Raw genomic sequence first — 25748 nt, 5'->3', positions numbered from 1 at the left:
CCCAGACCTGGGTGCTCACGCTGAGAGCCAACGTTGGCAGGCCTTTCTGCTCGCTCTGCCCGTCCGTGGAGAGGGTTCCCACCCGTTCCTTGCCTGCTTCGCGTTTTGTTATTTTCAGCGCGACAGGCTAACCAAGAGCTGCAGGGAAACTCCAAGAGCCGCAACTGCAAGAGCCGCTCCCGGCCATGCATCTGGGAGAGCCAGGGAGTGGGGAAGAAAAACGGGGCGCTCGCCTGGCGCGCCCCTATCTCCCTGAACCCAGCGAAAGGCGCGACCGAAACCCACCTTTCCAAGCGTTGGCTAATTCTTCTCTCTTTTGCGCTCCTCCTCCTCCTCCAGTCTCTGACCAGGAAGTAAAGATGAAAACAGACTTTCCTTGTAGAAAGTGACTTCAGGCAGGCCTTCCCTTTGTGTGTGTGTGTGTGTGTGTGTGTTGCTTGCAAGAAGGTGTTTTGTTTTGTTTTTGCGCAGAGAGATTACGACCCCCAGAGCCTCCCCAAACTTCCTAGCAATTCCTACTGGAAGCCCAGCAGCGCAGCGCACTCACACGCCCAGGACTTTCCATTTCTACCAACGTCAACACCATTCATCCCTAATGGCACTAGGTTCCCCCCACCCGAGGGATGCTGGGACATGTAGTTTTCTCAACCCTCCGCGTCCTATTTAGGAGAAAAAGAAACCAGGTTGACGTTTCGCGGTCGAGGAAGGAGCTGCAAGAGGACCCGGGCGATGTTCCTTCCAGCTTGGAAAAGTCCCTTTTGTTTGCGCTCTCCGACTCCTGCTGCGCTTTTGTGCTTTATCTCTTGAGAAAGAAGGAAGGGGAGGCCGTAAAACCCTGGCCGCTTTGGTTGGAAGGGCAAAGTACTCCTTTTTAACAAGAATAGAAGAAACGAGGCTCCCTCTCTCCTGTTAAAAACTCGCGCGGTGTGTGGCGCAGCAAGGCTGGAAAACAACCCGAGCGTAATAAACGGGGAGGGGAGAGATTGAATAAATTTGTGAGGTTCCCCCCCCCCCCGTGATGGCAGGCAGTGTTTGATGGGGATGGCAAAAGAGCACGACTGTCTTTTACTTTTTGTTATTACGTTGTTTACTGTTCCGAGGTTGCAAAAAAAGGGCTATAAAATTTTGAAATAAACAAAAGGACGCAATGCAATTCTAATTAAGCACCCAGTGGTTTCAATGGGAATTGTCTGGACACGGGCATAATCGTTCCAGTGAAACCTATGAACCTTTAATGAATGCATGGACAGTTCTGTGAGTGCTTACATATTATCTATACATGTACTTGCCTAAAAGAAAGCCATGAATCAGATAAACTTCACCAATACACTAATGGGTATGATCTTGCAGTGACTGACCAGGAAAGCGATCTTGGGACTGTGTTGGGTGGCTTAATTAAAGCATCACCCGAGTGTGTGGCAGGTGCGAAAAAGGCATATTCCCTGCCAGGGATCATTAGGCAAGGAATTAAAAACAGCCAGTACAGTGGTACCTTGGTTTACAACCATAACAGAACATCTGTTCTGGAGGTCCGATGGAAAACCAAAACAGGTTGTAACTCAAGGTGTGCTTTTGCCAATGGGGCCTCCAAAAAAAATTTGTTCGTAATCCCAAAAAAATGGGTTGTCATCCAAAAAAAGGTTGCAAACCGGGACACACACTTCTGGGTTTTATGTGTTTGTAATCCAAAACATATGCAAACCAAGACGTATGCAAACCAAGGTACCACTGTATAGTGATGCATTTGTACAATCTATAATGCAACTGTGCTTGGCTTGAAATACAATGTTTCCATTGCTGCTTCTTAAAAAGGATATTGTGGTTGTGGAAAAGGGTATCCAAAATGGTTGAGGGGGCTGGAACAATTCCCTTATCAGATGGTTACAATGGTTACAATGGCTTTTTTTGTTGGGGGGCAGCAAATAAGTGGGGGCATCTGGTTTGCCACCGGAGGAAAGGGGCTGCTGGGCTAGAGAGACCTTTGGTTCTGATCCAGCAGGGATATTGTTGTTATACGCCACCCCCAATCTCCATGGCAGTGCAAGACTCCAGGAGCTTTACCCAGGAAAATGGGAGACAGCAGGGACTGTGGTGTCTTTATGTTGTATGGTTTACTGACACATATATACATCTGAGCTTGCCCTGGAACGGTTCACAGCATCAGCAATGCGTGGCGAGTTCCCGCCCCCACCAGGATAAATAAAGACACCAGACACTGTACGTAAGGTTAATTGGGCGAATTAGGCCACAACTTTATTGAATTCAGGAATGAGAGGCATTGGCATAGGCATTGGTCCTAACGGCTATCCGGCTCCAGCCCATTTGCTGGAGACACGGGGAAGGGTTAACCTTATATCAGGGGAGACTCCCGCGAGGCACGTCGGCTAGGAGCTCCCCCGGGTCACCGCTCTGGGGCGTGCCTTTGGCCCACACCTCCATAGGCTTCGGACAGGGCCACGCCCCCCGGGGTCCTTTAACGGACCACCCTTCGCTCGCTGGGGGGAGGTGATGGCGTTCCTCCCCCCCCACATCGTCTTAACCCCATCTTACCAATGCCTACCGCCAATGCCGAGAAGTTGTGACGAGTTGCTACGAGGTAGGCGAAAAACCAAAAGGCCCGAAATTGCCAATTGGGAAAAATTCCTACCATGCCCCATGCGGCGACAGACTGAAGTCCATAGCAATGTCAAATGAGCGCCTAAGCCTAAACCTACTTAAAGGGAGGGAGGGTGGGAAAAGCGTGGGGGCGAGCCGGCGAAAAGAGGGCAAGCCTCCTCCGCGCCGGCTATACATAGGGCAAGCCACGCTCCCCCCCGCCGGCCAGCTGATTGGCCGGCTGGGGGGGGGGGCGGGCCAGACGGGGATTCCCCTGCTCTTGCGGGGGCTGGAGCCAGCCCCCGCTCGCGTGGGTGGGCGTGAAGCCCGCAACCCCACCTCCTGGGGCAGGCCCGGAAGTGGCTCTGCAAGAGAGTCCTGCTTTCCCATAGGCACAGCAGCATCCTTGTTCTGTTGCCCTGCTTTCCAAGTCAAATCCCAGCCTACTCTCCTCGCTATTCTAAACTCAACCTCACCTAAAACACTGCACTGGCATTGTCTTTTTTAAATAAGCTCCCAGTTGAGGCAGGGAGGAAATCCACCCATTTGCAAATACGATTTGTCCTTTCATCCTTTGTCTTGCTAACACCTCATTACCCCAGGCTCACACCTCACTGCAAGCAGGAGGCTAGTCTTGACTTAATTGGCTTTTGACACTTGCTTAATTAAAGGATTAGCAAAGTCTGGCACAAATACACACATGGAGCTAGCTAGCACCTCACACTGGAGACTAGCCTGTCTCAATAAGCTTCTAACACCCCAAGACTTAACTAAATTCTAACACTAATCATAAATGATACGCTGGATTTCTCTAGCCACTTTGGGTGACTCCCAACAGAATACTAAAAACACGATAAAACATCAAACATTTAAAACTTCCCTAAACAGGGCTGCCTTCAGATGTCTTATAAAAGTCAAAGAGTAGCTTATTTCTTTTGACATCTGATGGGAGGGCGTTCCACAGGGCGGGTGCCACTACCGATAAGGCCCTCTGCCTGGTTCTTAACAGCAACTTATCACCTTTCCTTCTGTCTGAAAGTTATCTTATGGACTTAGGACTTCTTGCTCAGCTGTGCTCACTAGATTTAAACAGGAAAAATGACATCAGGATTGCACTTTCAGCAGTTTTGATACTTCCTGAGTAGTTTATCTGTCTTTAAAAGCACTATGGTTCTATGCACTCTTACAACCTGCTGGCAATGAACTCATGACAATGTACTGGGTGTTCCTCCCTATTTCACCTTAGCAATAGTCCCCTGTGATAGGCTAATGTTACTAGGTTTACAAGGCCACCTAGTAATAAGCTTTTTTTTGCTAAGTGGGGACTTCAGCCCGGGTTTCTCCATTCCAAGTCCAGAACGACAGCCACCATACCTCACTGGCTGCTAACATGTAAGTAATTTGCTTGCTTTCAAATTTCATTAAACATTTTAGCATTTTTATTAAACATTTTAACTTGGCACGCTGCTTTGAGGGCTTTTGACCAAAGAAGAAGATGATCAACAGAGTTTACAGTGTTTGTTTGTCTGTACAACCTGGGCTCCTTTGGGAGAAGGGCCTGGATATAACTTTTGGCAAGAAAAATAAACAGGGCTTTTTTTTCAGCCGAATTCGCCTGGACTCAGTTCTGGCACCTCTCAGGTGGGCACTGTGATGGAAAAGTTTGTTTTTGCTGGGCAGGTTGGGTCAACAAGTGTTTTCTTTTTCTTTTTCCCTGCCGGCAAACGGTTAACGAACGGCAGCTTCTGATTGGCCAGGGTTCCAGGAGAGAGGTTTGAAAAGGAGAGGATTTGGAGAGACAGTTCTTTAGGTTGGGAGTCAGGTTGGGAGAGGCGAGAGAGTTGGTTCTGGGTAGAAACATCCCCTCTGAGGAATATATCACAAGCTGGAGAAAGGAGTCTCTGAGCTTAGTGTGAAGGACAGTGTGTGGTGTCCTGTGAGAGTAATAGGCCAGGAATTAACCGGGAGGCTGAGCCAGGAGAAGTAGAAACTGAGAGAATACAGTCTATTTAGGTCTCATTCCAGTCAGGAGGGGAGAGATTCTGCTCCAAAAAGAGAATAATAATAATAATAATAATAATAATAATAATAATAATAATAATTTATTTATACCCCGCCCATCTGGCTGGGTTTCCCCAGCCACTCTGGGCGGCTTCCAACAAAACACTAAAATACAATAAGAAGACTCCCAATCCAGTTAAGAGGGGTGTGGAGACGCCTTGAGTCTGTTACTTGGAGTACCTCAGGAGCAGGGTTGTCCAAGGGGTGTGTAGCTGACAGAAAATGCCACCTTGTTTAAGAACCAAAGTATTAAGCGGCAAGCAACAACCGAGACACAACTGAAGTGAAATTAACATTATAATCCGAAGTACTCTATGTTTTACCCACTTGTGTCATAAACTTCCTTTGTTTAATAAAATCTTTCTTGTTTATTTGATCAAATCCTGCCTGAGACTCCAGATTATTAAGTTTTCCCTCACACAAGTCCCCCACAAGATAATCTGGGGTAGTTTGTAGGAATTCGTGGAATTGGTCTTCTGTGAGGGGGGTACACTATATTTAAGTTAGGGCAGACCCAACGGCGCCGGGGGGGAAAGTGATCTGCCATCGCAGGTGTTAATGGTGAATTCTGGCACCTATTTTTTCTAGAAAAATAGCACTGATAATAAAAATGATGGTCTTTTTAAAATTTCTGTTTATGATTTTAAATTTTATACATTTCCATAATTTTACAATCATTTTAACATATGGAAACTCGACTTTCTTCCCCCTCTTTCTGTGGTTCCTTAAATTTATTTTTTATATTTTCTGCATATTCCAAATTAACTTTATTCATCTACTTTAAATGTGTATAAAACCGCAGGATATGCCCCTCTCAGATGACTAGCTAGGGCTGAGCTTTGCGCTTTGGCAGGTGCTTGTGAGCTGAACCATCATCAGCAAAAATGCTGCCGGTTAGAATTTGAAGAACTTAATTCCAAAAGGGGCTTAAGTCCATTTTGACAAACAAACAAACAAATTCCAATTTTCGAATTCGAGACCAAGGTGAAGAGTTGGTGGAAGAAGATTGGAGAAAATTTAAAGTTTATTTACAGAAAACATTGTAAAATTCAGGAATGTTAGAAGGATGTTGGAATGAAGTAATGCGGTATTAGCAGAAATGATATAAAAGATTAGGTAAAAATTGATTCTTTAATTGTTGAAAGACGAGAATGTAAAATTATACTACATTAGGATAAACTATTAGGATAAAAACCAAGTTGGAAAGGATTTGCTGGAATATTTAATTGAACTAGAATACAAAAAAGGGAGGTGTGAGGAGGTCAGGGAAATAAGGAAATGAAAGATAAGACATGGAAAGAGGGAAATGTTTTCAATTGCTTTTACTTTTTTGTATTTTTTGCTTTTTTCTTCTCTTTTCTTCTCATTTTTTCTTTCTCATTTTTGTGACTTTTTTGAAACTTTAATAAATATTATTATTTTAAAAATTCCAATTTTGGCCTGTAGATGTTGCCTTGAGTCCTACCCATAAAGGGGGGGACGAAGAAAATCATGTATAAATGTTGAGCCCAAGTCTTGAAAAGTCGCGTTTGCGTTTATAAAAGGGGAAAAGTCGTAGTCAGAAATAAGTTTCCTTCCAAAGGAAATGCCGGCCAAAACGGACTTTAAACGGAATTAAGCTTTTCATCTGCGAAGGGCAGCAGAAATTGGGGCAGCGGCTCCCCTCGGCAGGTGTGTGTGTGGGGGGGGAAAGGCGCCCTGTTGCTGCCAAGGAATGAACCTGCGGGGATGTCGGCCTATTCACACCGACACGTAACTTGGCTCCCGGCGTCGCCCTGCAACCCGATCCTCAGCTTCTCCCATTGTTTTATATTTACACGGCGCCGCTTTAAAAGCCTCCGCTCCCCTCCTGCCCGACCTATTTGCTCTCCCAGGCGGCGGCTGCAGCTGGGCCGGGCCTCCATCCCGCTCCCTTCATTCGCCAAGACTAAAGCGCCGTCCCTTCGCCTCGCCCGAGAGGGCAACCCTCATCTCGGCAAGGGAAACCGCTGCGAAGGAGCCGGGAGAGCGCTTGAGGCGGCGGGGCGGCCTCCTCTCTTGGGAAGCCGCTCCTTTCGCTCCGAGGCCGGAGAGGCGCCAAGGAAGAATATCCTGAGGAGGAAAGTTGTGCTCGTGTGAATGCGCGAGTTCCGGGGAGGGAAGGAGGGAGACTGGGCAAGGGACTGAGGCGGCCAAGCAGTCCACGGAGGCGAGCGTGAGGAAGGGGAGTTTGATTTATTTACTGTATTTGCACTGCGCAGCTTCTCCCCCAGTGGCTGGCTGCGTATTAGCCGGGGGTTTGAAGCCGGCCAGGCCCATATATCGTCTCGGGCTGCCCGCCAAGGGCGGCCTGCAGCGCCCGGGAGGCGATGCTAGGAGAGAGCCCGGCTGTTTCCTCAGGATCCGGCGGCGGCGGCGGCGGGGCCTTCTGTCACGTGACGCCCAGGCCGCCCCTGAGGAGAACCGCCTCTCAAGATGGCGGCGGCGGCGGCAGCATCGCCTCCACTCCCCTCAGCAGTTCCACTCCTTATTCCCGCCCGGCCGGGAGGAAGCCGCTGCTGCGGCGGGGAGTGACTTTCTCCGAGGAGGTGCTGGAGCACCCGGCCACGCCGGCGAGGAGGCTGCGGAGGAGGAGGAGGATGAGGGGAGCGGAGGAGGACGACGAGCAGGAGCAGGAGGACGACGAAGGGGAGCCGAGCGAGGAAGCGACCCTCGCCGCGCCCTACGGCCTCCGCTCGGGCGGGAGGCGCCACCCGCCGACGCCGTTCAGGAGGCCCGAGAGGGCGGAGGACAGGCAGGCCCCGCGAGAAGCCTCGGCCGCCTCCTCGGAAGGTGAGTGGGCAGGCCTGTCTGGCTCGCTTCGGTTTGGTCGAATTATTATTATTATTATTATTATTATTATTATTATTATTATTATTATTATTATTATATTTATACCCCGCTCATGGTCGAATTATTATTATTATTATTATTATTATTAATTAATTAATTTATTTATTTATTTCTACCCCGCCCATCTGGCTGAGTCTCCCCAGCCACTCTGGGCGGCTCCCAATCAAGTGTTAAAAACAGTAAAGCATTAAATATTAAAAGCTTCCCTAAACAGGGCTGCCTTCAGATGTCTTTTAAAGATAGGATAGCTGCTTATTTCCTTCACATCTGATGAGAGGGCGTTCCACAGGGCGGGCGCCACTACCGAGAAGACCCTCTGCCTGGTTCCCTGTAACTTGGCTTCTTGCAGGGAACCGCCAGAAGGCCCTCGGCGCTGGATCTCAGTGTCCGGGCTGAACGATGGGGGTGGAGACGCTCCTTCAGGTATACAGGACCGAAGCAACCCTTCCTCCCCCAGCCGACGTTGGTGGGACTACAGCGCCCATCATCCGTGACCTGTTGGTTAGGGATGATGGGCTTTGTAGTCCGGGAACCTCTCTAGGGGCGGGATGCCCAAGGTTGAGGAAGGCTGGATTTGGGGCGGTGCAGGTGGTTTGCCTACACACATGGGCAAAACCAAGGGGGCACAACATTGGGAAGATTCACAACGGGACTTTGCCCTTGCTCAGGGTGCCATATTACAAAAGGTTACCTGAAGTCTGCCTCTGCTGGATTGGAAGTCCAGTGGTTGGTGGCATCTCACGGCAGCCCCCTGATGGGGGATGATGATAATAATAATAATAATAATAAATTTATTATTTATACCCCGCCCACCTGGCTGGGTTTCCCCAGCCACTCTGGGCGGCTTCCAACAAAACACTAAAATACAATAATCTATTAAACATTAAAAGCTTTCCTAAACAGGTCTGCCTTTAGATGTCTTCTAAAAGTTTGGTAGTTATTTTTCTCTTTGACATCTGGTGGGGGGGGGGGGTTCCACAGGGTGGGCGCCACTACCGAGAAGGCCCTCTGCCTGGTTCCCTGTAACTTGGCTTCTCGCAGCGAGGGAACCGCCAGAAGGCCCTCGGCGCTGGATGAGAGACAGCGGGGATCTTTGGCCACCAGGGCGGCCCTTATGTGGCTGCCATTTTGGGGGGACAGCTGCTTTAAGATGCGAGTATTTCGGAACCTCTCGCTAAAGAAGAGATGAGGAGGACCTGCGGCTCTGCAGATGCTCTCAAAATTCCCGGCCGTGCTGGCCTTGGGACTCAAGGGCAGGGCTGGCCCAGCCTTGTTGCAAGGTGAGGCAACGGTCTCAAGCAGCAGGAACCCCTGGGGCAGCAGATCCCGAGGACAGAGATATTTATCCCCACCCTGCTTGTTCCTGAAGGATCTCTTCTCCTTTTTCCTTGGGAGTGGTGGGGCACCATTTTGTGCCTTTCCAAAATGGCTTGGGCTGGCCCAGTGAGAAATGTGGAGCTGAAGCGGCCTTGGAGTAAGCAAGCAAGTGGCCGGGGGAGCCCAGCCACTCAGTCCATCAGCCATTGCTGTTGGAAGTGGACGGACAAGGCAGGCAGGCAAGCACCATGTTGGCCTTTCTTGTGCTTGCTGTGTGCAATGCCTGCCTGGGAGCTGAGTGCCCGATGCCAAAGGGCAGCCTTTCCGCCATGCAGGCTTGGCAGGGTCTACTGCTGCCTCCCAAGGTGAGCAAGGAGCTGGCCTCACTTTCACTTTTGGCCAGCCTCTGCTGGGTTGCTAAGGCTGGGGGCATCCTCTTCCCACATTCCTGTGGGGCAGTATGAGGAGGCAACTCTCTTTGGGGCAGTTAGGGCAGCTCAGAGACCATGGGTGGGGTCTGCTGCCCGGAGGACTCCCAAGGAGAGGGGAGAGGAGACTAAGGGAGCAAGGCAGGGTGTTTGAAAAGTGGTGAGGGGCTGCCATCGCTGCAGATAAAGGGGTGATGTAACTGGGCTTCTGATGCTCAGAGCATGTTTCCCCGCAGCAGAGCCATGGAAAGAATGTCCTTAGTCAAGGCAGCCGTGGACTCAAAAAGGTTGAAAACCTCTCCTTTAAGCTATTGGATCTCTTTAATGTTTTTAGGGGTGTGTTGATCTGTAGAACTATTAACAATATTAAAAGTTGGAAAAAGGGGTGCTAGAACCAAAATAGGTTTTAAGATTTAAGATTCATTCTTCCTAAAATGATGAATCTTTCATTTCCCCTCTTTAAGTTATTTGGTCTCTCGCAAGCACTCTTTCCAGTATATTGGGAGGGATTGACTTTTGCAGTGGTTTTTGTGTATGTTTAATCACAGCTCTACTGTGTTCACTGGAGCTCCCCCCCCCCCGCCCCGGAGAATTGCCAATCAAATTATATCACTGGGCTGCAAACTCTGTATATGCTTATTTATTGAACTTGGTTGGGCTTACTGTTGAGAAGGCACAGTCAATTTTCACAAGCTGCAACAATTCTTAAGTTAGGTTTCTGTTTCCTCTTCCTCATTTTCATCTATTTTGAATGCACAGAAGGAAAGAATTGCGTAAACAATAAGTGACTAAGAAAAATGGTATGTGAGGGATGTCATGGTATGTTAATGGTTACTTTTTTCCTTTAGCTTATACAGTCATACCTTGGCTTACAGACACTTCAGGTTGTGTTTTTTTGGGTTACAGACGCGCTGAAACATGGAAGTATCGGAACGGGTTACTTCCGGGTTCTGGCAGTCGTGCATGTGCAGAAGCACTAAATTGCGCAGAAGCACCAAATTGCAACCTGCGCATGCGCTGACGTGCCGCTGCAGGTTGCAAACGTGCATCCCGCATGGATCACATTCGCATCCCGATAATCCACTGTATATTGTTAGTTTCTAGCAATATCTACATGTCTTCTTAAGGTAAGTCATAGGCCCAGTTGCATATCATTGTAAAACAATACAGTGGTACCTCTGGATGCAAACGGGATCCGTTCCGGAGCCCCGTTCACATCCAGAAGCGAACGCAACTCGTGCCTGCGTGGGTTGTGATTCGCCGCTTTTGCGCATGTGTGTGACGTCATTTTGACCGTCTGCGCATGCGTGAGTGGCGAAACCCAGAAGTAACAGAGCATGTTACTTCCTAGTCGCCGCAGCGCACAACCCGAAAATACTTATCCTGAAGCTACTTCAACCCGAGGTATGACTGTAGTTAAGTGTTGTCAGACAATGTTGCTTAATTGACATAATTATTGAAACTATTTTAATCAGATTCTGTCAATTCTTCCATGCCCCAAACATGGGGACTTTACTTGTCACATAGTCATTATTATATCTCCTTTGAAAAATGTGCTTAGCAAATAATGTTTTAATGATTCTGTGGTCATTTGGCAGGGAAAAAAATTGGCTAACCAGTAGTAGATATTTGGAGCATTTCTTCATTACATCTTCAAAAATCTGCCTTGCCTACCTATATTTTATGTTATGTCTTAGTGACAGGTGTATAAAACCTGTGAAGGCCAAATATTCAGTCTCTATTTCGGAGTCCTTAGGGTTGCATGTTCTACTTATGCTCTTAAATTGATGCCTTTTCTCCGTAATTAAGGGATATGAGTGGCTTCAGTAGCTATTTGATTATTGAATTCTTTGCATTTCTACTTTGCTTCCTTTGGTAGGGAGTAAAAACATCTTGGGAATTGCAGATGACTCTGAGCTTGTTCGACCAGCTCTTAGAAGAAGTCCAAGAAGTCCAAGGACAGGTAAAATGTCTACAGCAGTCTCGAGCAAAGTTGTGTTGCTCTATAATACTTGGATGTAATATGTTCAGTGCTTATATGTACATATTCATGGAAATTCAGAAAACTGACTGGATTCAACTGATTCTGACTCTGGCTGTTCAGATTCATGTTTTATACAGCCTGTTTGCTGCTGTGTTTGCATGAGTCTGAAAACAAGCGTGGTTCCTTGTTGCATCTGAACTGAGAAGCTATGGTTAGGATATGCTTCCAAGCAAGCCAGGATTTGGAAGTCATCGGTAAACAAATTGCTTCATATTTTTGAATGTCTGGAAATTGTTGGCTCCTTATTCAGATGCAGTGGGAAGCTATGGTCAACTGCAACTTGTTGCCCCGTTTCCACAAAGAGTGGGATAATGTGGTGTCAAAGAGGCTGTGTGCAGGTAAACAAGGCTCATGTATATCCTGGTTTATTATACCAGGATTTGATCGTCCAAACACATCCTCTGTAACAGATACCCAGCTCCTAATTTTTGTTCCTTTATTTATACCAATAAAATAAAGGAACAAAATATAACTTTGCATTTCCAAGAATTGTGGAAGCTAGAGCTGAAGTAAATGCATTTTGCCTTGTAGCATTATTTGAAATCTCACTTCAGAAATTGACGAGCTTTTTTTTTTACCTTTTATTATATTGATTACTAATGAATAATTTCTTGTCTTAACAGGGCTTCCTTATGACCAAGCCAGAGACTCTACAAGAAATAAATCAGGTTGGATCACTTTCCTTTTGAATTTCATAAAGGCAGCCATTATAATCTGGGACTTATGGCACCCTAAAGCATATTGTGGCATATGCTTTTGTGCGCCAGAACCCAAATTAATAGATGCATGAAGTGCTATCCCCACAGGGAGGTACATTCATGTCTACACATACAAATGGGTATGAAGGTATAATCTAACTGGTGGGACCCAGAGATTTGTGAAATGCAGTAGTCTGTGGTGTTGCCTACACAGAACTCAAATTTATTTATACCTCACCCTTTAGTTATAAAACATTTCCAGGTATATTGCAAAAAGGTAGTAACTAAAGAAAATAGCAATTATTCAACAGATTTCTAATGCTACCATTTTATCAAAGATTAAAATTGCACGCAAATTAAAAGGTCATTGCCTAGATCCATGATGACAATAAATTAGGAACTATAAGAACTTCTCTTAATTGAGGAGCCACCTGTTTCGTTTGAGATGGTGACAGCATTATTGATGATATTTTTATCAGCATGTTCATGTTGGAGGAGGGCCTTCTTACAGGGGGATTTAATTATTTATTAGTCATTACTGTTGGAAGTAATCAGAAGTAAATGTTCTGGCTTGCGAATGTTTTTCAAAAGCATAGAGTCCGACATGGCTTCCACAGCTTTTGATTGAGTGCAGGAAGCTCCTGCAGCCAATCAGAAGCCGCACCTTGGTTTTTGAACCGTTTCGGGAGTCAAACGGACTCCCAGAATGGATTACATTTGAGAACCAAGGTACCACTGTAAACCTATTCCTATGGTCTTCTGGAATCTAATTTCTGCATGTTCTTGGAGCTCCAGGTGGTCCTTTCAATACTTTGGTCACTTTGTGAAACGTGGAAATGACCAGAACAATTGACAATTGAACAATTGTTCCTGAGCATCCACTCCTGTGCTGTTGAGCTGGCTAGACTGCTAATATGGACCACCTATATTGAAGCAACTCTGCTCACTTCTAAGAAGTGTCTGAACTCAATTCAGTGTGGTGCTCTTTATGTGCGTATTTCTTAAAATTAAGTTCATTCTTGAAATATGCATTTAGTCCAAAGTAACTACTCATCTTAATGAATTAGTTGAAGCACATGGCTGACCAAACCTAAATCTAAAGGTGGGGTTGTAAGTAAATATGGGATTAAATAGTTTTATTCCTTTAGGCTCTGATTCAACATTTGTATCTTTTCAGAACATGAAGCAAATGAAGTGGAGAGTGAAAACAGACCTGAAATCTGGCATGATAATTTTCAGTCAGCTAGCAGATTCATAGAAGGTAGTAGCAGTTGCCTGTTTTCCTATTCCTGGCAGGGTGTCAGTTTGTTATGTGGTGCAGGATCTTTTTGTATTTTATCCACTGCAGTTTTCTGGAAATTTAGGCAGCTCATAATATAGAGCTATAATCTGTGAGGAATTCATTGCGGCACCCATAGATTGAAGTGTGCATATCCAAAAGCGGTTGTGTGCATTGCCTGAAACTCTGGTTGGATCAGAGCCTGTTCATGCAGGTAGCAGTTTGACAAGCAATATAGTGATAAAATGTAAGATGACTCTTGATGCCAAACGCCGGTATTGTCCTCATTCTGTTCTCACGGTGGCACCAACCAAATACCAACAAGAAACCTGCAGGCAGAACAGATCACAATAGCACTTCCCAGCTCATATCCCCCAGCATTTGGAGGCCATGTTGCTTCTGATCCTGGAAGTTGTATACAGCCATCAGGACCAGTTGCTATTTAGTCTAGTTCTCCATGAATTTACCTAATATTTCTAAAGCTGTACAGATTGGTAACCATCCCACAGTTTTAACTATGTGCTCTGTGAAGTAATTCCTTTTGTCTGTCTAGTATCATGAGAGAGAAAAGCTTATCTCTATTCATTTTTTCCACACCATGCCTAGCTTTATCATATCATATCATATATTCTCCTCTTGCTTTTTTTTTCTAAACTAAAAATACCTAAACATTATAACCTTTTCTCAAAAAACCTTGATCATTTTGGTGGCCCTTTTCTGGATTCCCCCCCCCCCAAAGCTCTACAATTTTTTGAGGTGCACTTACCATAACTGTTCACAGTATTCCAAGCACACCAAATCAACATTTTCACTGTGTGACCATAAGGTCTCTTTCCTGGTTTGTCCCAGCAAGTGGAGACCAAATCTGTGGCTTGGGATTTTTTGCCCCACTGTGCATCACTTTACACGTGCTTACATTGATGCTTTGCGTTGCCATTTTAATTCCCATTTCCCCAAGTTTACTTCCTTTTGAAACTCCTTGCTATCATTTTTTTGTTCTTATTCTGAACAATTTGGTGAAATCAGAAAACTTTGTAAGCTGCTAACCCTTAACCCACAGAGATTCTTACCTCACCTGTCTTCTTAACTTTATGATTGAACTATCGTCGGGGGCTCCCTGCGCCCCTAGAGCTGGGCTTCCTTGCAAGCTTGTCTTACTCTTATATCCTTAGCTAGCTTTCTCCATCTAGGGCTCCTTTTGCAGTCTTAGGATTGTGTTGGTTCCTTATATCACTAATGTGATGACGTATTTTTTTCTTGCATCCTCTTTTTTTAGATGCACATTATTTTGTTCAGAAACCACAAGGGCTTAATCAAAAGACAAAGTTAAGAGCGAGAACGCAAGGTTTGTATGGAACTTCAGTTTTTGTGTGTGGGTATTTTGCCTGCTTTTATTTTAAAACTTTCATGTTTACAGCTGTAGGTTAAATGTGTGTTCATTCCATGTTACATGATTATAGAACACTGACAGGATGATATGGTAGATCTAGTTCTGGGTTGGAAAGTAAAAGAGGAGAGATTTAAGACATTGGTTTGGCAGTGGTATATAATGAAATAAATAAAGACAGACAGACAAGAGTTCCTGTTGCTCGGTCCCTGCTCCTGCCAATCTAGCAGTTCAAAAGCACAAACCAGAAGTAGATAAATAGGTACCGCTCCGGCGGGAAGGTAAATGGCTGCTCTGGTTCGCCAGAAGCAGCTTAGTCATGCTGGCCACATGACCCAGAAGCTGTACACCAGCTCCCTCGGCGAGTAAAACGAGATGAGCACTGCAACCCCAGAGTTGTCCGCGACTGGACTTAACAGTCATGGGTCCCTTTACCTTTACCTTTACTTTAACAATGAGTCATGAAGCTGGCTTGCTTAAACTAGTCTTAGTTAGTGTTAACTAAACTTTCAGATTGGACAGCACAGGGAACTGAACTTAACAAAAAGTGGAAACAAAGTTCCTGAAACCCTCTCTACCTAAATGCATAGCTAGCCTTAGGCATTCCTGACATAAGAGCCATGACATACTGTTATGTCCAAACATGGCTATTGTATTGGGTAATTACTAATACTGCTTGGCTAAATACTTCTGAAGACTTGCAAACAGTTTGAAGAGGGATAATTGTTTGTAGTATGTACCACCTTGCCACTGTTTCCTCAAAGTGATGCAGGGTGTGTTTTTTTGTTTCATCTTTTTGGATAATGTTGACTGGAATGGAGTCTGTTTTCTTTACCTAAATAATAATAATTGCTTTTATTTATTGTAATGCTTCCTGTTTTTCCAACTGGCAAAAATATATACATTTAGTACAGTATTTTAATGATGGAACAAAGAAAGCTGTTGCATTTGTAACAATTTGAACAAAATGTAGGTACTTAAATTGTGCTATACACTATAAACTAAGGCATTTATACTCTGCTACATTTATTATGTAATAAGTTATTCAGAATATGTTTTATAGCCTTAAAACAGCAAAGCAAGTTTACAACTGAGAAAAATGCATGTTTGGGTTTTCCAGAAATTACTTGGATTCAAATATGAATTCCTGTTGTGCTGTTCTCCCGTTGCCTTATGAATATGATGAGAATATTCCTCTTTTTGTAGGAAGACAATTTGGATCATGAAGTTTATGGAATTTAATTATTTATTGAATTTTATTTGAAAATAATTGGATTGGTTTGCACTTAAATCTCTTATCTTTGGTTTGTATTCTAGCCCATGTGCCAAAGAAACAACCACATGCTGCTCCAAAAAGTAAGGTATTTTCTTCTTTCAGACTATGTGTAGTTGTTGTGGTGTCTGTTTGTACCACTGATATAATCTAGTGGTTTTTTTTACTGAAATGTGTTTGACAACCTTGCACCTCTGTAATTATGTATGCCGACTTGCTTGTCTAGAATCTAGGCTTTTAATCGGGTGGGGAACCATTTTGCCTCAATGGGCTAGATCTTTCTCCACTCCACAGGCCAAATTTCATTGAGTGGGAAAAGATTGACATGTTGGGATGTTCTGTCCATGTGTCAAAATTCTGTTGTTTAGCGCTTGGGTACGACAGCTCAAGGGGCTTTTCTAGTCTTATGCTGGACATAAGGTTGGCAAAATTGCTTTCTGCAGGGATTGGTTGCGCAGTTAGATTTCTCATAGGGAACCTGGTTGCGCAACCAATCCAGCATGCTTGAACACTCTTTCCATCAAAGGAAGAGCAGTTACTTCAACTCTGCTTCCTGCAGAGTTGTTCGAGCAGGAAAAAACGTACGATAGACATTTTCCTTTTGAATGAGGGAATAGCTTTAAAATATCTTAAAACATACCTTGTTCCTTGTAGTGTAAAAACACTACCAGGTGAGCATTATTTCTGGTGATCTATTTCTGTTGTGATGGAATAGGGAAGGGCTATAGCTCAGTGGTAAAGTACACATGCAAAAGGCCCCACGTTCAGTCCACAACAATTCCAGATAGGACTAGGAAAGATCCCTGTCTGAGACACTGGAGAGATTCTGGCAGGTGGGGATAAACTACACATTACATTGAATGTGAATTTGTGCAGTTGCACCTTTTTGTAAAAAAAGAAAAAAAAAATGCAGACATGGGTTCTCACTACAGGTGGCGTCAATTGTTACTGGGCTGCACCTGTTAAGAGGATATGTTACCCCTTTCCCTCCCTAAGTCATATTTAGGAGGAAATCTCCCCCCACCCCTGCAACTATGAGGCAGATCCCACTTGGCTATGAACAGGAGGTTGTTTCCTTCCAGCAATCTTATCTGCAGATGGTCACAATCCACAAGTTGGTTGGGGAGAATACTTATTTCACTCACCTTAGCAGACAAATCTATTGGTTGAGACTGGAGAATTTTGACATAAAGATGTATTTTTTTCCAGCAGAAACAAGCTTGCAATGAACAATAATGGAGAAGCCATAAATACTGCCAAATACTGACTTTAAGAATGCCCGCTTGTGCCATGTGTGAGATTTTCAGTCCCAATATTTCATTTATGAACATTTTTCAAAAAGCAAGCTTGAATTTGAACTTGTTAAAGTTAACACTTTAGGGACATTTGCTTTTTGCTGTTTTTCTGGGGGAGTCCAATTCTTTTGAATTGTCAATAGTGTGCCTTCCAATCTGCCTGAAATGGTGATGAAATTAGCCAGAATAATAAAAGCAACTTCTAAAATGAAACTCAGATGTATGTATTTTTTCTCATCCTTTGTTTTGTGTATATGTGTGCACTAGGTTCTAAACAGTCTAATCGGGGACACGCATTTGCATGGATTCTGCCACTTATAGTAGTAGTAGTAGTAGTTTGCCTTGCTGGTGGTGGATGGTATGTGCTTCAGTATTCATCGTATCATAGTTTGGAAAATAACCTGCGAACTGAAGCCCTGAAAGCATTTCAGAAACAAATGAGAGATCTCATGAGCAGCTACCCAAGTCAAGACAAAAAGTTGTGGAAGGGAATCCAAGTCATCTTGGAGAAACGCCTCAACTCTTCTCAACCGTTTTTGCAACCAGCTGTTTTATTGTTCGCTGCTGCAAAAGAAGCGGAAGATGCCCTGAAATGTTTAAGCAACCAGCTTGCTGATGCTTTCTCATCCTCGCAGCACGCTTCTACAATAAAAATTGATGGGGCCAGCAAAGCCACTCTAGACAGTGATGATGTCAAACTCCTTGTGGACGAAGAGTTGAGTTCTGGGTTCAAGGGAGGCAGGAAGGTGGCAGTAGTGCATCGATTTGAGTCGCTGCCTGCTGGTTCCACCCTGATATTTTACAAGTACTGTGACCATGAGAATGCAGCTTTTAAGGATGTTGCCCTACTTTTAACTGTTCTTCTGGATGAGGAAACTCTAAGAAAGGACCTTAGCCCACTGCAAGTTGAGGAGAAAGTGAGGGACTTCCTCTGGGCTAAATTTACCAACTCAGACATGCCAGGTTCCTATAAGCACATGGACACAGACAAACTGAGTGGGCTGTGGAGCCGCATATCGCACCTGGTCTTACCTGTGTGGCCTGAAAATGTCCTTCCTCAGGAAAACTGTTTGCAGGTGAAATAATATTTTTGTAAGAGAGAATGAAAATAATACAGCATGTGTACATCTATTAATGGCTGGATAGGGTATGTATTTCCAGCTTGGTAATCAGAACTGACTCTTAGGTGTGTGCTTCAAAATTTTAAATCTGATTTATTCCTTTCCAAATAAGCTGGAAATTCACATATTAAGAACTTGTAGAGCATAACATAGTTCTGTTTATGTGACACTCCTGTAATTCTTAGAGTTCAGGACCTTGCATCTCAAAAGAATATGGATTGCTAGAACTCCTTAACAATTTGAAGTCCTTTCAGAGAATACTGCAAATGGGAGCAACAAGTTAATGAATAGTAATAAGCACATGGTTCTGTCTTCTTTGTACTTGAAGTGTATTAGAATAAAATGCAAACTCAAAGGTGTCACTAATACTTCGTATATCCAGTAACAACTCTTGTCATCCATTTACCAAAATCTCGGATGGACTAACTCTCCTATAATTGCAGGCTCTTGGAGTTTGCTTTAGCCACATCCTGTTGTTGGGTTTGATTGACATAATGATGCAATTCGAATTTCTAGTCAGGAGTGGCAGGCCTTTACATACAAACACAAATGCCCTGTCCAGATTCTAACTTTGGGATTGTCTTCACAATGCCAGTATTTTTAATCCAGAACTACAAGGCTTGTCAGACTCTGTTGATCCACTGCCAGACTGACCATTATGAATTTCCTTTTGCATATGGGAGTCCCAGGTGGACAAGATGCAGCCTTTGTAAACACACATTTTTGCACTTGTCCCAAAAGGAGTGAAGGAATCACTGATATAGATTAACCCATAGTTCAATCAAGATTTTTAAAAGTGTTGTACTGGTGTGCTTCAAGGTCCTTCCTTTCTCAAAATAATTCACTCTTCTGAAACTTATGAATATTAAATATGAAATATTATTTTAGATAAGCAGAGGTTTAAATGGTGCCTTTGCGCTGGGCAGAACTTATTTATTGCAGAAATGAAGACTAAAGTCCCCCCCCCCCCCAGGTTTGGATTCCTGCCCCACAGGAAGATGGAACTTTCCATGTAAAATTTGAATCTGACAACTGGTAAAGTGTGACAGCCCACATATTTTGAATGCTTCATTCCAGACAGCCTTCAGTTTATGTCAGGCTATACATCTTAATTGTATATGAATGTATGTACTTGAATGTAAATGGTAATGTGCAAACCTCAGGACTTTGATACTTACTGATTCTTATATAATTGAGCCACTTGGATTTTACTGTGTTTGAGAAACTTGCAAAACCTGCATTTTCGAAATATGTTCTCAGCACAATTGTCGCCCTTGCTTTTTGAAGATTCACCAGAGTGCCATTTTTTGTCCCCAAGTGTATCTACAGTAAGTGGATTTTAACCGCGGAAACTATGGCCGCCTCTGGAAGTGCTAGAAAAGCCCCTGGCCATGTTCGGTAGAATGTTTTTTTCTTCATTTGGGAGCTTTTGCACATGATGCAGCTACACATTCCTTCCTGACTCAAGGTCAGAAATGCTTTAGCGGCTTAAATTAAAACTGGCTGTCATACCTTGAAGTGAAGATCCCTGGGGTCTAACACTGAATACACCATTTTTTTTTGAGTGTGGAACACAAGCAGCAGCCCAGGGTCTGGAAGTTTTCTAGGCCAGGAACTCATAACTTGTAGAGCTCAGGTCACCTGCGCCTCCCAAAGTGCCATGTGGTGTGGGAGGTATGCCCTTCTGAGCAATGGTGTTGGGAAGCTGCTACTGGAACAGGGATTTGCTCAAAACTGGGTAGAGGTTCACCTTTGTACCATTCCCCCAAGAGTGTCTCACCCCCCTCTCCATCCCATATTATTCAGAAGGGCCCAGTCCTTCAGAAAGGGGAAATCTCCCTTCCATTTACTTGTTAACCTGGGATCTAGTTGCACTGTATATAGTTATGTTTAAATAATTTTAAAACATGTAAATTCCTATTTGTTGGCCACTCAGCTGTTTCTTAGTGCTACTATAATTATATAAGAGATTTCATACATCCTGCCAGCACAATTATTAAATGAATGAGTGGACAGAAAATCTTTGAGGAGTGGCTATAACAGTTGTCTTCTCTATTAAGTGTACGCCGAACATTTCGTGTAGGACTTTTTGGTAGTGGCTCCTGGAGCATCAATACTACTTTGCACTGTTCATGAACTGAGCTTCCTAACAATCAGCAAATCAACTCAGTGTGGATCGGATGCTTTTGAAATACAATAGCTTTAAATTCCTGGAGATCAACCAATAGGACAGATAAATATAATATAAACTTACTGTCAGCTTTTCAATACTATAGTATTTATTTTCAATACCCTTTTGAAAAAAGATTGTTTCTCTGTTGTGTTTTTTAAGAATTAATTGTACACACGATCAACATATAGAAACAGACATTAATTTGATAGCTTTTGGCTGTGTTACAGAAGGGCAGTATCAATAAAAGTAGTGATTCCAAATCTGGGATGGAGTTCTATTAATGCTCTGCTTTATTAAGATTCATTTACAGCACCACAGCTCAAAGAAGTAGTATTAAAACTATAGAGCTGGAGACAGCTAAGAGGAATAGAAAGTTTGCCTTGTAAAAGGAAGAATGTACACGCATTATTTTTGGCACCAGTTTTCATTTCGCAGCTTCCTCCAGTTCTATCCAATTTCAAACCACGATAGTAGAATATGGATTTTTCTGAGTGTGGCCAATTCTCATCCTGGCCTCAACAGGTGGAGGGCAGCCCTTCCCAAAATACCAGCAGGCTTCCTTTAACGCCGTTCATGGATCATCTTTGGTTTCAGTTGCAGCACCCAGCTGCCACTTTCTATTTTTAGGAGGGGTGTGCAAGAGCACTGTGGAGTGGAAAACTTTCCATCGCCCCTGTTTTACAGTCACAATAATCTGACTGATGTAAAATGATAGCAGGCTTCTTTACATACAGCCCTCCTCTCTTTCCCTGCCAGCATTTAGATTGCCCAGCTACGATTTACTTACTTTGTGAACTTGGTAGCAGTTCACACGAAAGAGCTTTAAAATGCAAGTTCTCTTGGTTCTTCCCTTACTTGCCATCTGTGCTGCTTTCCAGCAGGTAAAAGCTTTGTTGCGTTTCTTAAAATGCTAATTATTTTCTCAAAAAGGGTCACGTTAATTTATGGAATTATGGTGATTCCCTGCCAAAGGTACATTTCTGAAAATTACTTATAGAAACTGGCTTCCAGTTTAACAGCATAACTAATAAACAAACCATGCAATGTTCAAAACTGTAATGGTGCCCTATTAATCTTATTTAAAGTAGCCTTTTGCAGCAATCGGAATGGGAGTAATCAGCCTTTGCCAGGGATTTTGTATTGGGGTGTAAGCTAACAAGTGCCCTTTTTGCATGTGTCCACCACTTTTATCTCATTTTTAAAAAAAACATATATATTCTGTACTAAGATATAGGATGTAGACTGCAGGGGAAACCGTGTGTACTTTGGCTGCATTTATACCCTTGGCTGCTTTTGTCAACTTCTATGGAACTCAATGGGATGGATTTATGCTTGTGTAGATCAATATTACTAGTAGATAGCATACTGACTAAACCATGGCTTAGTTTTCATGATAGTGCCTCTGTCTTCTTGTTGGATACTCTCCTCCATTTATTTGTTTGGGAAATGAGTTTGTGGTTATGTTTGAATCAGGAATATAATGGCCTACTACTAACCGTCATTTAGAATTCTAACTATAGTTTGAAGTGCACTTCCAGTCCGGCATTGGAGGGAAGGTATGGTTTATGCTTACTGTAGCCTGTGTACTTTGACTTTCATAGCAAACTATGGTTTGCTTAACCTCCAAAGGGAGGCAGTTGGAACGTGCAAGGGGAAGAGGCATGGTTGGGGTAGTCAAAGAATGGTCCGATCAAGTATGGGCTGGCTCTGCCATTACCAGGCAGAGTAAAGCGGCAGCTTTAGGCGTTTGATTTCAGGCAGGGTAGCAAATTCTTTATATTTTCTAATTTGTTGCATTTTTACTACCAAGGAAGGGGAGAAATGCCTCCTGCAATTTTTGCCTTAGCTGCAAAAATGACTGCCGCACTGTTCCCTTTGCCGTACTGTACTTGGTCCAGTTACAGCCATGCTTACATGTATGCAAGTCTGACGAATGTCACTGGATCTCAAGGTGCTGCTTAGAAGTGCAGATATTTTGCAGTCACAATAATCTGACTGATATAGCAGGCTTCTTTACATACAGCCCTCCTCTCTTTCCCTGCCAGCATTTAGATTGCACAGCTATGATTTACTTGCTCTGTGAACTTGGTAGCAGTTCACACGAAAGAGCTTTAAAATGCAAGTTCTCTTGGTTCTTCCCTTACTTGCCATCTGTGCTGCTTTCCAGCAGGTAAAAGCTTTGTTGCGTTTCTTAAAATGCTAATTATTTTCTCAAAAAGGGTCACGTTAAAAATGGAAAATGACTTTCCCACAAAGGACCAGGGTTGTCTTGTGTCTTCTGCTGCTGCAGACCTGTAGGTTTTAACGGGGAAACACTGAATGAAGCAAAATCTGTGGCAAGTGGAGTGTCTATTTCTTTTGGTTTCACTCACTAGTAAAGCAAAAGCAAATCTTGAGTGGGTTTTAAAAACTATTTAGAAGGGGGAAGTAGAAATCACTGTGAGTAGGGAATTATGGTGATTCCCCCCCCCCCAAGGTACATTTCTGAAAATTACTTATAGAAACTGGCTTCTAGTTTATCAGAATAAGTAATAAATTAAACAAGCCATACAATGTTCAAAACTGTAATGGTGCCCTATTAATCTTATTTAAAGTAGCCTTTTGCAGCAATTGGAATCGGAGTAATCAGCCTTTGCCAGGGATTTTGTATTGGGGTGTATGCTTACAAGTGCCCTTTTTGCATGTGTCCACCACTTTTATCTCCTTTAAAAAAATATATATATTCTGTACTAAGATATAGGATGTAGACTGCAGGGGAAATCGTGTGTACTTTGGCTGCAAGTAAACCCTTGGCTGCTTTTGTGAACTGTGGAACTCAATGGGATGGATTTATGCTTGTGTAGATCAATATTACTAGTAAATAGCAGATTGATTAAACGTGCCTCTGTCTTGTTGGACCTCCCCCCCCCCCCATTTATTTGCTTGGGAAATGAGTTTGTGGTTGTTTGAATCAGGACTTTAACGGCCTACTGCTAACAGTCATTTAGAATTCTAACTACAGTTTGAAGATCACTTCCAGTCCGGCATCGGAGGGGAAGGTATGGTTAATGCTTACTGTAACCTGTGTACTGTGACTTTCATAGCAAATCGGTTTCCTTAACCTTCAAGTGGAGGAATTTGGAACATGTAAGGGGAAGAGGCATAGTTGGGGAAGTCAATGAATGGTCCGATCAAAGCAAGTATGATTACTGTACTAGGCAGAGTGAAGCGGCAGCTTTAGGGATTTGATTTCAGGCAGGGTAGCAAATTCTTCTTTATATTTTCTAATTTGTTGCATTTTTACTACCAAGGAAGGGGAGAAGTGCCTCCTGCAATTTCTGCCTTGGCTGCAAAAATGGCTTGGCTTTGTATGCTGCGCACCTTGATACGTGTTTATGTGAGGGGTTGTCATTTGAGGGTTTACTGCTTTTAAGAGCCAGCTGACAGCACCGCAAGTGCTTCCTTGTTTAGTTCTTTGCCACCTTGATAAATACGTCAGTTACATGGAGAAGGCAAACAGTCATTTCGTCCCCTCAAGGAACCAAGTCAGTGGTCTCACTGTGAGGTTCTTGATGCCTACATTTTACTATCGCAGCTTGCCAGCATTGATACACTAATGTTTGAATTAGTCCTAAGGTAATGACCCTTGAACTCTTAAAAAAAGTTCCGTCCCTGAGTAAGACCAGTTACAACCATGCTGACAGTGTATGCATGTCTGGCAAATGTCACTGGATCTTTAGTAATCTCAAGGTGCTGCTTAGAAGTGCAAATACTTTTAGTTATTTCAGGCAGGTACCTTTTAGCAGCACTGGGACCAGGTGCTATTATTGAACAGGCACGTCCAACTCCCGAGAGACTGCGATCTACTATAAAAAAATGCAGTTTTTTCATTGGACGGAGGAGGACCGAGGGTGGGTGGGAGGGGAGGATTGCACAGAGTTGTTGAGTTGGGGGGGGGGGGAGTAATGACCAGAATTGTTTAGCTTTGAACGTGCCTGCTATAGACTACCAGCCTCTTCCGGCTCTTCCCAACCGCCTCGCGAAGTGGGCGGGGCCAGCCGCTCAACGTCCGGAGAAGGGCGTGGCGTGGCGGGCCGGAACCGCCGCCATGTTTAGAAGGTCTCTGCCACTTCCCTCCCTCTCCTCCCCCCCCCCGCTTTCTGACATCTCGCGAGGCTTCCGGAGGTCGGCTCCCGCCCTGCCGCGCGCCTTCGCCGCCGCCGCCGCCGCCGCCGCCTCTCCTCCTCCCCCCTCCCTGTGTGTCAGTTGCTGGCCGGTAATGGCGCCGGGCTGGCGGCGGCGTTGCCGCTGAAGCCGCCACTGGGCCCGCCGCCGCCGCCGCCCCTCAGCGCCGCCCCGTTCCCGGAGGCTGACGAGATGAACCGGCTACCTCACCCGCCCCGCCGGGAAGCGGGTGGGAAGAACCGAGACGGCGGCAGAGCAGGTGAGGGGAGGAGGAGGCCTCCCGAGGGCTGACCGGCCCACCGGCCTCCACCCTGGGACCGGCCCGGAGGCCGGAGCCCCAAGCGGGGCGCTGGGCTTTATGAAGGGAGGGCGAGCGGGGCGGGGGTCCCTTCCTCGGCCGGCTGTGGTGGCCCCCCTGTGGGGTCGGTGGGGGTTTTCTAGTAGCGGGGGGTTCCGCGGGCGAACCTCCCGTGCCTCGCTTCCCCTCTCCTCGCCGCCCTGTTTCTCTCTCTGAGCTTCGGCCAGGGCTGTCATTGCTGCTTCCTGGTTTAAAGGGACAAGTTCTGCCTTCGGGTTTCCTGTTGGCTGGCCCTGTTTTCACAAGCGCTGCCCTTTAATTTCAGGGAGCCCGTCGTAGATTGTTTTTGTTACTACTACTACTGTTGTTGTTGTTTGTTAGTTACGTGTCTCGGCCGTTGTGGGGAATTCAGTTGTGGGGAAACTCAGCCAGACGGGCGGGGTATAAATAACAAATTATTATTATTATTATTATTATTATTATTATTATTATTATTATTATTTATTCAAAGTGCCTGTTGACGAACGTGAAATGTTGGAGTTACAGATAGGTAGCCGTGTTGGTCTGCCATAGTCAAAACAAAACTAAATCCTTCCAGTAGCACCTTAAAGACCAACTAAGTTAGTTCTTGGTATGAGCTTTCGTGTGCATGCACACTTCTTGAGTGTATCTGAAGAAGTGTGCATGCACACGAAAGCTCATACCAAGAACTAACTTAGTTGGTCTTTAAGGTGCTACTGGAAG

At 44.5% G+C, this 25748-nt stretch overlaps 2 protein-coding genes across 11 annotated transcripts in view; both read left to right on the top strand.

The window, feature by feature from the left end:
- Positions 1-6973: 6973 nt before the first annotated feature.
- Positions 6974-18735, top strand: LOC309371963 (uncharacterized protein). The gene is made up of 7 exons (XM_081915116.1): positions 6974-7467; positions 11152-11235; positions 11940-11984; positions 13192-13275; positions 14570-14638; positions 15998-16036; positions 17516-18735. The coding sequence occupies exons 1-7, from the start codon at positions 7005-7007 to the stop codon at positions 18331-18333; spliced, it is 1602 nt and encodes a 533-aa protein (XP_081771242.1). The 5' UTR covers positions 6974-7004; the 3' UTR covers positions 18334-18735.
- Positions 18736-22572: 3837 nt separating this feature from the next.
- The window catches only part of CEP350 (centrosomal protein 350), a 58398-nt gene continuing 55222 nt past the window's right edge, over positions 22573-25748 (top strand). For 5 of the 10 annotated variants that reach the window (XM_081914986.1, XM_081914985.1, XM_081914989.1 and 2 more), the window contains exon 1: positions 24800-24965. The gene's annotated coding sequence lies outside the window, so the exon portion shown is untranslated. Of the gene's footprint in view, positions 22713-24799; positions 24966-25748 lie in introns of those variants that run through there. The other 5 variants (XM_081914982.1, XM_081914990.1, XM_081914988.1 and 2 more) reach the window with 2 other exon arrangements.

The sequence above is a fragment of the Podarcis melisellensis genome (genome assembly GCF_964234715.1).
Source record: "Podarcis melisellensis genome assembly, chromosome: 6".
Taxonomy (NCBI): domain Eukaryota; kingdom Metazoa; phylum Chordata; class Lepidosauria; order Squamata; family Lacertidae; genus Podarcis; species Podarcis melisellensis.
Note: the sequence above shows the minus strand (reverse complement) of the source record. Positions and strands in the feature narration are given on the sequence as shown.